Raw genomic sequence first — 12,576 nt, 5'->3', positions numbered from 1 at the left:
AGGGAATCTTTTGTCTATTGGGATCTAGAAACTGATGGAGAAGTTTCCTCCCTTGATACAATGGAAATTGACAATGGTGTGGCAGTTCCCAATACTGATACCTCACCGGGAACTGGCACTGAAGCCCTTATGCCAGATGCCATGGGAGTCTCTAGCAGAGGTTGGACTTCAGTTTCTAAAGCTATTGATGCTGATACATTGGTTCTTGCAATTTTGTAGTCAACTTCTTTCCAATTCTCCTCAAAAACTGCCAATGCCAATATTGCATTGGAAGTAGGAGGCGTGATTACATCATTATGGGACACTTGAGAAAGATCAGTGGCTGGCATATGGACCCTGGGAGGCTGTTGCAATTCCCCAGATCAATGAGAGGATGATTTGTCCTCTCTATGGGAATGCTTTGGGGAAAGTACAGCCTCAGCCAGAATCTCCCTGCTTTCAGCATCATGCACCAATGAGGACCAATGCCGATCTTCTTAGCTTTCATCTGATCCTCAGTGTTGTATTTCTTCTCACTGATACCAATAAAGCAGAATTCTTCAATTTCATTAGGTGGGTGGAGCTAGATGATGGTCTATCTTCCTGGCCTCTATGGGTGCTCAATGTTGAGGAAGATCATTGTTTCCTTGATATTGGTGCACCATCAATATCTGATGCAACTTCTGGGTCCTTTGATGTTAATGCTTCCGTTTCAGATGCCACTGGGCTGGACTCAATTTCCAAAAGAGCATTTCCATTAGTACTAAACAGGAATGATGTCCTTTAGTGGTCATCTTTCCACATATGCAGCAGGCACAGCATACATTTGTCATGGGGGCCTGTGACATACATGTGTCAACCAAATAGGAACATTTATTGAAACTGTTGGCACTCTTTTTTTTTTTGGAACATCGGCCCAAAAAATAAGAAGCAAAATCAATTGATTCGATTTTAAAGAAAAGTTCAACCGATGCTGCCTGATGCACTGGTATCAAAGCACATGTTGGCTGCTGAAAAATCAAGAAAACTTGAAAAATATGACTGAAAACCTGCCTAGCAAACCTAAAAGAATTGAAAAAAGATGAATCAAAAGGCTCTGCAACAACATACATAAAATTTTGAAAAATGTTTTCCTCAAAAAAAAAATAAAAAAAAATGCAACCATTGGGCTCTATGGAAAAACAAGAACTGAAGACAGCTCCATGGGACGGCATGTTCATATACAGTAGAGTGTGCTAAAGGTTCTAGAAGCTTTGGAGTCAACCTCTGCAGCCTAGATAACATCACCTATCCGTGAGGACTTAACATCCTACTTGTCCTTGAAGAAATACCACCACATGTAAAGCAAGCAGGTTCTGTATTTTTTTACCAAGTTAGTCCTTCTGATGATTTATTTCAAATTTAGTCCTACTGGTCTCTTTCATACTAGAATTGTTAAGCTGCTACACCCACTATACTCTGATTATGTGCTACCATTCTAATATGTTATACCTCACCTTGGGTGAATTTCTTATTCAAAAAAGCAGGTAATAAATGGGAATAAATAAATAAATACAACACATACAGCTGAAGAGAGGATCCTCATCAGAGCCCCATGCAGACATCACATCGATACACGTAAAGCATGAAAACAGCCAGGGCTTAATTTCTGGGGGAATAGTCCAGAACGCAGTTCCGCCAGTTCTTTTCAGACTTGCCCCTCACCTTCAGGCAGCCTGCAGGGAAGAGGAGAGGAAGGGGTGAGCCTGGAGCAGACAAAGCAGAGAACAGCCAGTCTGCTCCCTAATCCAGCTCCTTCCTCCCTTCTCTCCTTTTCTACAGGGAATGGGGTTGGGGGAGAGGGAGGGAAGAGTGATACTGAAGCAGATACTGCAGAGTCATGAACAGACACAAAAAGAGGTTGAATTAGCACAAGTTTGAAACTTATGAGCAGCAGTGCCAGTCATCAAGGCTTCAACCTTGGCCTTGATAAGCACTACAGTTCACAAGTTTCAAATTCATCCCCTTTTTGTGCTTGTTACCCAGGGCTTAATTTTTGGTGGAACCCAGAATGGCTTTCTACCACCACTTTTCCAGGATCTACGGAGGCAGAATAGAGCCAGTGGTAAAAATCAGGTCTGGCTCCGTCACAGAAATGGAGCAGAGCTGGTGGTGTAAATCAGTTCTAGCTTCTTGCAGAAACTGTGTAGAGATGGTGGTGGCACAAGTCATTTCTGGTCCCCAGTAAAAGCAGAAAGTGATGGAACTGCTTACCCTGAGATGGAAACAGTCATGTGGCCTTGATAATTATGCAATTTTGTGGAACAACTGAGGAGGCCATGAGAGTGTATGGCAAAGATTGAAGGGGACACAAGATGAATGCGTCAGGTTCAAAGCGTTTGCTGCTACAGGTACTAGGTGTGTTCACATGTGTGTGTGTGTGTTTAGGAGAGAAGTTCACACCCAGCCCTGGCTTCTTCCCCCTCACAGGTCACACCAGATCCTGGCCCTGCCTCCCCTCCCCAACTCTGCTCCACAGTTACAATTCCTTTTTATCTACAGATTAAGCACAGACAAATGAAAATGGATTTTCATCACAGCCCCATGCAAATGTCACACTGATATAGGTAAAGCATGAATACAGTACAGACAGCTGGAGAAGGGATTCAGAGATGGAGATATGTATAAATAGGAGTGTGGTCACAATAGCACAGCTTTTATACTAAATAATTGTTATTGTTAAGATATTAGAGGAGAAAAAGAAAGGCGAGCTATAGTAAGGTAAAAAAAAAGAAAGTAAAGAAAAAAGGAAATAGGCCTGTTGACACTCCAAGAATGCAGGTAGTAGAGAAATCACCCTCAACCCAATAATATTTCACCTCATCAGACATTAGTATCATCACCACTTCTGCATCAGAATAAGAACCACGAAATGATGCACTCATCTCTCTGACGAAGCTCATAACTATTCCTCCCATTGCTACAATACTGGTAAATCAGCAAAGACCAGAATATAGCAGCTCTGCCTGGCAGTTTGACAGCAGGGAAAAGCATGCCAAGGAGAGCCAGAGCACAGGGGAGCAGCAGGGTCCTAGCATAGACTGAATAGCAGTATATGACCAGCCCCATCTGGTGGTAATAAGGAGGAACTGCCTCTGAGGAAAGATGGCCAGACACCTGACTTTATCCCAGGCCTCTGATGATTTAGAGGGAGGGGGAGGAATATTTTCATATTTTTTTCTATTTGCTATTTCCTTCCCACTGTTTTGGCCTCTTCACTGCAGCAATAACACTGAAAAGGGGATGGTTTATCAAAAGGGCAGACACTACACTGATAATACAGAAAATAGGTTAATTTATCAACAGAGCATACATTATTTGGTAACTCTTATAAAGGACTGATATTCCAGAGAAGGGCTTTCTACACTGATAACACTAATAAGGGACTTCTTTACCTAAGGAGCACATGCAGCACTGCACTGATAACATTGACATGGTGCAGATTTACCAAAGGAAGATACTTCCCTAAATGCTGTGTGGAAAGCATGAGCCTAATTTGAAGGTCAGTCATCACTTAGCAAAACTGCAGCAACTGTCAGTGCCATGCTGCTTTTGCCACCCCAAGAAACTGAGATCTGTTCTTATTCACCCCCATAGTCCTGAACTTATGATGAGATCTTTAAGAAACCATTCTCTACTGAGATAAGAAATCTTCTGTCCCTGGCTTTGTAATGCCAGAGAAGAGGGAAAAATATGGAAAGCAAAAGCTGTGTAGTCAGACATATCATTAACAAGATAATATTCGCCACCCAGTAACTTGTATTGTTGTAACTTAAGGAAATTAAACAGGCTTTGAAGAGGGCCATGGCTTCTCAGGAGACTATTGTATTGCAACCTGATCTAGGTTGTCAATGATAGGCTGAGCTAGTCAAGATTTTGGTCTCCCAACCCATCCCCATTGCAAGCTGGGATTGGTAGTTCCAGTTTTTTTCTTAGGAAATCAGAACTACAAGCACACAGATGCAACAGGGCAAAACCAGGGCTGTCCAAGTTCATATGGGAGTTCTAAGGCTCCAATGATTCCATGCACAGCTTACACTATGCTACTGGGTGCTCATCATGCTGGCGTCATCAAAGCTTTCTCCTCTGAACAATGGAGTTTCACTCTCTATAGAAGCCTCATTTCCTTAGGATGTAATAATGACTAAACTGGGGAAGTCTTTCAGCTGTGCTAAGGCCAGCAGGGAAGTGAAATATCATCCGTTTAATGGTGCACCATTCACAACAATGCCTGCATGAAACCCAGTCACTGGCTAAATCACTCTTTATAAAAGAGGGAGCCCCAACTTACCTGAGAAATTTCGTGTGGCCAGCATAGTCGTCAGAATAGCCCCCTGGAACAGAATGAGATGCCAATCAGAATTTAACAGGCCACATTTTTCTTCCCACTTTCTTCCAAAGATAATTATAGGGGGAAGTTGGTATGAGTTAAGGTGTATATGTGCCAATGTATGTATATTCGCATGTCAAGTAAATGACTTGTTTGCCATGTGGTTTGGAAAGCAACAGACAGCACCTAGGTAGATTACATGGATGGAAGCAGCCTGCTATTTCTGATTTTGAGATAGAAGTTAGATAGTACAGTAGAAATCTATGCTGGGTATTTTGCTCAATGTTTTTAAAATTTTATTTTAGTGTTTATTGTGAATGACATTTTGTCTGTTTTGTATTATGAACGTGATAGCTTGATTTCCTAAATTGTGCACTGCTTTGAATGGTCATGTGCTCAGGAAAGCTGTATATAAAACTTTTTAAATAAATAAAATAAATCCAATTGTGACTCACTGCATGCACATGCGTGTGTATACTCCTGTCTGCCCATTTAGAAGTGTGCATTTGTCTGTGTGTGAGTATTCATGTGTGTCTGTCCATGTGTGGAGGTATCCACATGTATGTTTCTGTGATTAGCTCTATAGGAATAGACACATGTGGCTGCCCATGTGTGGCTGTGTGGGGAAATTCACATGCGTCTCTGTGGGGTATCCACAAATCTATCTGTGTATGGATATATTCAAATGTGTCTGTGTCTGTCCATGTGTGACTGTGTGGGATTAACCATGTATATCTGTCCATGTATGGATGTGAAGGGATATCCACGTGTGGCTCTCTGAGGAATACATATTTGGCTGCATGTGGCTGTGGAGGTATACACCTGTGCTTGTCCTTCTGTGATTGTCTGCATGTGGTTACTCCCTTCTATATACACACTACTTACTGTGCAGACACAATAGAATCTGAAATACCAAAAGAATATGTATGATCACAAGACAGACCAATACAGCCTGTCTTTTATTCTGCATATAGTGTAGTTTTGTGTGGGGGAATCAGATTCTTCCAAAGAATAAAGCAGGAGACAGCAAAGTTGCTTACCTGTAACAGGTGTTCTCCCAGGACAGCAGAATGTAGTCCTCACATGTGGGTGACGTCACTGGACGCAGCCCTATCACGGAAAACCTTTCTGTCAAGGTTTCTAGAACTTTTGACTGGAACACTGAGCATGCCCAGTATGCCATGATCCCTGCAGCCACAGGGGTCTCCCTTCAGTCTCGTTTGTAGCAAAAGGTGCGAGCGAAAAAATAAAATAATAAAACGTTTCAGACCCAACTCTGTGGGGTGGCGGGTGGGTTTTGTGAGGACTACATCCTGCTGTCCTGGGAGAACACCTGTTACAGGTAAGCAATTTTGCTTTCTCCCAGGACAAGCAAGATGGTAGTCCTCACATGTGGGTGATTAGCAAGCTACAGGCTGACTCATATTTGTTTGGACCAACAGCATACAACTTGGGCAACAGACACAACTGGTGTACTGTTGGGAAAAATGAGGCAGCCTGAAAATCACAACAGATTGGATGTGGAAGGAGTTGGGATTATACTGGAAACAAGTTCGTCAAGACGGATTGGCCAAAGGCAGAGTCTTGACGTCCTTCCTTGTCCAGGCAGTAATGTGCTGCAAATGTGTGAAGAGAGCTCCATGTTGCAGCTTTGCAGATGTCAGCAATCAGTACTGAACAATAGTGTGCTACTGAGGTTGCCATGGCTCTTACTGAGTGCGCCTTCACTCGTCCTTGGAGAGGAAGACCTGCTTTTTCATAGCAGAATTTAATACAGTCTGCTAGCCAGTTGGAGAGAGTTTGTTTGCCCATTGCAACTCCTAGTCTGTTTTTGTCAAGGAGTTGGGTGGATTTCCTATGGATTGCAGTGCGGTCTAGGTAAAATGCAAGTGCACGTTTACAATCCAAGGTATGTAAAACTCTCTCGCCCTGGTGAGAGTGAGGCCTTGGGAAAAAGGTGGGCAAGAATGTAGACCTTGTCAAATGGAAGGCAGTAACCACCTTGGAAGGAATTTAGGATGAGTATGTAGGACCACTCGGTCATGTAGGAACCTGGTATAGGGTGAGTATGTGACAAGTGCTTGTAACTCACTAACCCTTCGAGCAGATCTAATGACTACTAGGAAGAGAACTTTCCATGTAAGAAATTTAACATCACAGGAGTGCAAAGGCTCAAATGGGGAGCGCATGAGCCTTGTAAGTACTACATTCAGGTCCCATTCAGTGACTGGTGGCCGTAGAGGGGGCTTGAGTTGTAGTAGGCCCCTCATAAACCTACTTACAAGGGGTTGTGATGTTACCGGGGCATCCCCAACTCCTTTGTGGTACGCTGAGATGGCACTAGGTGTACCCTCACCGAAGAAGTCTGGAGACCAGAGTCTGAAAGGTGCCAGAGATAGTCTAATAGAGATGGAGTGGGGCAGGAAAAAGGGTCGATACCTTTTTGCGTGCACCATATAGTAAATCTATTCTACTTAGAACGATAGGATTTTTGTGTGGAAGGCTTTCATGAGGCTACAAGCACTTGAGAGACATCAGTTGAAAGGTTGAGTGGTTGGAGGATCAAGCTTTCAATATTCATGTGAGGGATAGGGTCTGAAGGTTCAGATGGCATAACATGCCTTGGTTCTGAGTTATGAGAGTGGGTGCTGTGCCCAGGCAAATGGGTTCTCTGGTCGAAAGGTCGAGAAGCATGGGAAACCATACTTGCGAGGCCAATACAGGGCTATGAGTATGACCCTTTATCCTGTTGTAGCTTCACGAGAGTTTTGGCTATCAGCGGTATCTAAGTGGAATAGTGGGCCCCCAGGACAGGGTTGGGGACCACTGCCCTAGCTGATTACCCTCCGGAGGGAGGATCTTTTCCATGGCCATGTAGTTGGGCTGTGGTGTGGCTGGCTGGGACCTGGCCATGTGGATGAACATAACATTTCAAAGTCACAAATTCCTGGCTTGCTGCATGGCTCCTTGTGATCCATATTCCCCTGGCTATGCTGCTATTGGATGGCTACAGAAGACATGCAGGTATGACATGGGCAGTAGGTAGGAAATATAAAGAGGTGTCATACATTTCCTGTTGCTTCTTGCCTTCTGCATTGTAGAAGATTCTGCAGGCCTCTTATTTATTTATTTATTTTATCTTATTTATTATGATATATTGACTGCCTTTTCTGAAACTCTTTATATAACAAGTTTTTAGGCATATATAAATATAAAAAATCAACTTACAAGTCCAGCGAAGGTACACAGCTTTTCATACAATATCAGACGACTGCCTTTTTTAAAGCAGAGTACAAAAAAGCAAACAGAATGTTAGGAATTATTAGGAAGGGAATGGTTAATAAAACGGAAAATGACATTATGCCTCTGTATCGCTCCATGGTGAGACCGCACCTTGAATACTGTGTACAATTCTGGTTGCCGCATCTCAAAAAAGATATAGTTGCGATGGAGAAGGTACAGAGAAGGGCAACCAAAATGATAAAGGGGATGGAACGGCTCCCCTATGAGGAAAGCCTGAAGAGGTTAGGGCTGTTTAGCTTGGAGAAGAGATGGCTGAGGGGGCATATGATAGAGGTCTTTAAGATCATGAGAGGTCTTGGAGAAGAGACCGCTGAGGGGTCTTTCGGATAATAGAAGGACTAGAGGGCATTCCATGAAGTTAGCAAGTAGCACATTTAAGACTAATCGGAGATAATTCTTTTTCACTCAACGCACAATTAAACTCTGGAATTTCTTGCCAGAGGATGTGGTTAGTGCAGTAAGTATAGCTGAGTTCAAAAAAAGATTTGGATAAGTTCTTGGAGGAGAAGTCCATTAACGGCTATTAATCAAGTTGACTTAGGGAATGGCCTTGCTATTACTGGCATCAGTAGCATGGGATCTTCTTGGTATTTGGGTACTTGCCAGGTTCTTGTGGCCTGGTTTGGCCTCTGTTGGAAACATGATGCTGGGCTTGATGGACCCTTGGTCTGACCCAACATGGCAATTTCTTATGTTCTTATGTATAGGAGGCCTGTGTTCCAGGGGTGAGCAAAGGCGTCCATGGCTAATTTGTTTTGTTGCCTGTGCAGGGAGCTGAATCTGTTCACTTTGTGATTCAGTTCGGATGCAACTATTGTTGGTTGACCCCAGTGTTGGACGATTCTGGTCGTTACCACAGGATCCAGAGACCACTCGTGGGGATGGAACTGTCGGCTGAGGCGATCTGCTACCACGTTCTGCATGCCTGCTAGATAAGTGGCCCATAGATACATGGAGTGTGCAAGTGCCCAGTCCCAGATCTGTGCGGCTACTTAGAAGAGGAGATAAGAGTCTGTGCCGCCTTGCTTGTTCAAGTACCACATTGCAACTGTGTTGTCTGTTCGTATGAGAACAGTCTTGTATGAAAGGCAGTCCTTGAACACATATAGAGCATAATGTATAGCTCAAAGCTCTAGGAAGTTGATCTGAAACGTTGCTTCAAGCTGTGTCCAAGTACCTTGAGTTTGAAGATTGTTCACATGAGCTCCCCAACCCAAGGTGGATGTGTCTGTGGTCAAAGTTATCTGTGGAACTGGTTGCTGGTTGCTGAAAAGGTAGACCTGTTAGCAAGTTGACTCTTCGTTCACCAGAGAAGTGAGAAACGTAACTGGTGGGTTACTTGAATCTGGGATGAAAGTGGTTGAATGGCCTGAAGCCATTGAGATTTCAAAGTCCATTGAGTTATTCTCATGGCAAGTCTGGCCATAGGAGTGACGTGGACCGTGGAAGCCATGTGTCCCAGCAACTTTAAGAATTGATGGGCTGAGGCTGTTTTCTTTGTGCGCAGAGATACAGCTAGTCTGGAGAGTGTGTCTACACGGTTGTTGGGCAGGAAGGCCTTTGCCTCTGTGGTGTCCAAATCTGCTCCGTTGAAAGTTAGGAGGTGAGATGGAGTCAGTTGGGATTTTTGGTAGTTGATGAGAAACCCCAGAGAGTGTAGCAGATTGATAGTGAGCTTGAGATTGTTGAGAGTTCCTTGCTTGGATTGGCTCTTGATGAGCCAGTCGTCCAGGTAAGGAAAGACGTGTATGCTTTTCTTGCGTAGATGGGCTGCAGCCACTGCTAGGCACTTTGTAAATACACAGGGTGCTGAGGCAAGTACGTAAGGCAGGACCCGGTACTGAAAGTGTTGATGTCCCACTAGGAAATGCAGGTACTTGCGGTGATGTGGGGATATTGGAATGTGGGTGTAAGCATCTTGAAGATCCAGAGAACAGAGCCAATCTCCTTTTTGCAGAAGGGGAATCATAGTGCCCAAGGACACCATTCTGAATTTCTCTTTTCATAGAAATTTGTTGAGATTGCGGAGGCCTAAGATGGGGTGGAGGCTGGCTGTCTGATTTCTTTGGAATGAGAAAATAGCGGGAGTAGAACCCTCTGCCCTGCTGTGCTCAGGGAACAGGTTAAATGGCCCTGGTGCCCAGAAGGGTGGACAGTTCTGACTCTAGAAGAGCTTTGTGATCTTGCATCCACAGAGGATTTGGTGGTAAGTCCGGGGGTACCATGAGGAAGTTTAGATGGTATCCCTAGGTTATGATGGATATAACCTATTGGTCTGTAGTTATGTTGAGCCAGTTGGTCATGAAGTGGCGAATTCGACCTCCTATTGGCAAATCTAGTTTTGGATTTATGGAGCAACTGCTGTTCTCTGGATACGCCTCAAAATCCAGAGGCCTGGCCGGTTTGTGGTGGTGGCTGAGGCCTGGATGTCTTGGGCTGTCGAGGATGTGTTTTCTGAGACAGGCTAGTTGGCCCCACGCGAGATGCAGGTGGGCAGTATCTGCATGGGCGATAAAATTATTCCCTGTACGTACCTGGATCAGTCCAGACCCTGGGTTATGTCACCAATCCAGCAGAGGGAGGCAGAGAAACATTCTACTGACTCTGACGTATACCCTGGGATGTCACCTGCAGTCCATCAGTATTTCTCTGTCTCCCAGCAGAGATGGGCATGCCTAACCCTGCAGTCTGTGGTAGTTTTTTTGTTTTCTAGTCAGGTGGTTTAGGAGTTAATTTTTAGTAGGCTTTCTATTTCTCTTTGGGAGAGGCTGTTCTTTTAATTTAAGTTATTAAAAAAAAGTGTTTCTTTTCTTCTCAGCCGTCTCACTGCCTCCCGGGAGGTTGGCAGGTCCTAAAGGGACTATCTCTCCGGGTTCTGAGGCTGCCGGAGTTGAGGAGGTTTCAACCCAGCAACCACTCCTGGCAGGGGTGATACTGGGGGCCCGGCTCACTCACCCTACTTGGAGCAGCTCACTCACCCTACTTGGAGCGGCGTTTGGTCAGGTAATAAATAAATAAATTAAAAAATATATATTTTTTCCTTTTGCTTTTCCGTGTTTAGATCATTTGGATCCTTTCTCTAAGGATCTTAAGAAATTGGATGTGCGACGGGTACTGTTACGTTATCTTGAAGTTTTCGATTGTCTGATCATTTGTTTGTTTTGTGGAGTGGCCCTCATAAGGGTCATAATGTTTCCAAGGCTACGATTGCTCGTTGGTTAAAAGAGACATTTCGATCAGCTTACCTTCTGGCTCATCGAGATCTTCCTGAAGGATTGAGAGCTCATTCCACTAGGTCGCAAGCTACGTCCTGGGCGGAATATCAACTAGTTTCTCCTCAGGAGATTTGTAAGGCAGCGACTTGGAAGTCGTTGCACACTTTTGCTCGTCATTACCGCTTGAATGTCCAGGCTCCAAGTTCGGCAGCCTTCGGAGAGAGTTTTCTCCGAGCGGGACTCTCTGGGTCCCACCCCAAGTAAATCAGCTCTGGTACATCCCAGGGTCTGGACTGATCCAGGTATGTACAGGGAAAGGAAAATTGGTTCTTACCTGCTACTTTTTGTACCTGTAGTACCATGGATCATTCCAGATGCCCGCCCTTTATGTCTGTGTATGGCAATTGTCTTTTCAGAGATTCCGCTCGTTCACTGTTTTTGGTTTCTAAAACGTTTTTCATGCTGTCTACTTTTCTTAATGTTTCTTTTTTATTCCCAAGATTTTTTTTTTGGGATTCTGCTTCCATTTAGGATTTGTGAGTTGGAAGTACGTTATAGCGTTTAGATAGCTAGTTAGTTTTTTAGTAGTTACATTTCTGCTTTGATATCGTTCAATACTGATGGACTGCAGGTGGCACCCCAGGGTATACGTCAGAGTCAGTAGAATGTTTCTCTGCCTCCCTCTGCTGGATTGGTGACTTAACCCAGGGTCTGGACTGATCCATGGTACTACAGGAACAAAAATTAGCAGGTAAGAACCAATTTTCCTTTTCCTAGGATCCCTTTTAGTGGATCTTCTTGCAGAAGAAGGGGGCCTCGGTAGTCACTGAGGATAATTATCGCAGGGTCTCATTATGATCTCTTAATTGAGTCACTGCATCTTGTATCTTGTCGCCGAATAGGTTTTCACCGGTACATGGCAAATCGGCAAGTTTGTCTTGGACTTCAGGTCTCAAGTCAGAGGCTTTTAGCCAGGCCCACCTCCTGGCGCTGATTCCTGTTGCTGACATTCGAGAAGCTTTACTACATAAAGAGGCCTTTATGTAGTATGGCGTTGAGACTATCTTGTTGCTGTTGGGGAAGCGAGTGGGCTATTCCCTGAACCTGCTTCCAGAGATTTCTTTGATACTGTGTCATGTAAAATTGGTATGCAGCTATGCGTGACACTAGCATAGAACCTTGAAATATCTTGCGAATTTTTGGTCCTTGCCAGGAGGTGTTGAAGAGTATGGTCACAGTCTTCTGGCCTTCTTTTGTGGAGACTCAACTACCACCGACTGATGGGGCAGTTGTGGTTTTTGGAAACCAGGAATATGTTGGACAAGATAAGTCGCATCTGTCCTCTTATTCACAGGCTGAACAGCACAAGGATGTTCCCAGAGACGATGTTGCAGATCTACTAGCACTTCATGTACTGGTATAGCCATCACTTCTTTTGGTGCATCCACAAATTGGAGAACCTCTAATGTTTTGTGGCAGGTGTCCTCTTCTGTAATAAGTTCAAAGGGAATTGTCTCTTACATTTCCCTAATAAAATTGGCAAAGGAGAGATCCTCTGAGAGAGATTTTCTCCTTTCTTCTGGAGGAGATAGTTCTGATAAGATATCCTCTGTAGATGTGTCGGTGTCAACATCTTCCCATGTGTCAGAAAAGGTCTCTTGTCGAGATCCTGAAGGAGGGAAGAAGGTTGGTACGGTAGCACAGGTTGGC

At 44.2% G+C, this 12,576-nt stretch overlaps 1 protein-coding gene across 7 annotated transcripts in view; it reads right to left on the bottom strand.

Moving 5' to 3' along the window:
- Positions 1-12,576, bottom strand: part of CAMK2B (calcium/calmodulin dependent protein kinase II beta) — an 858,678-nt gene that overhangs the window by 223,513 nt on the left and 622,589 nt on the right. For all 7 annotated transcript variants that reach the window (XM_029604232.1, XM_029604231.1, XM_029604230.1 and 4 more), the window contains exon 12: positions 4,310-4,352. In XM_029604232.1, the coding sequence (XP_029460092.1) occupies positions 4,310-4,352 (43 nt within the window). The remainder of the gene's footprint in view (positions 1-4,309; positions 4,353-12,576) is intronic.

The sequence above is a fragment of the Rhinatrema bivittatum genome, chromosome 5, assembly GCF_901001135.1.
Source record: "Rhinatrema bivittatum chromosome 5, aRhiBiv1.1, whole genome shotgun sequence".
NCBI classification, from domain to species: domain Eukaryota; kingdom Metazoa; phylum Chordata; class Amphibia; order Gymnophiona; family Rhinatrematidae; genus Rhinatrema; species Rhinatrema bivittatum.
This window is presented reverse-complemented; position numbering and strand designations above follow the sequence as displayed.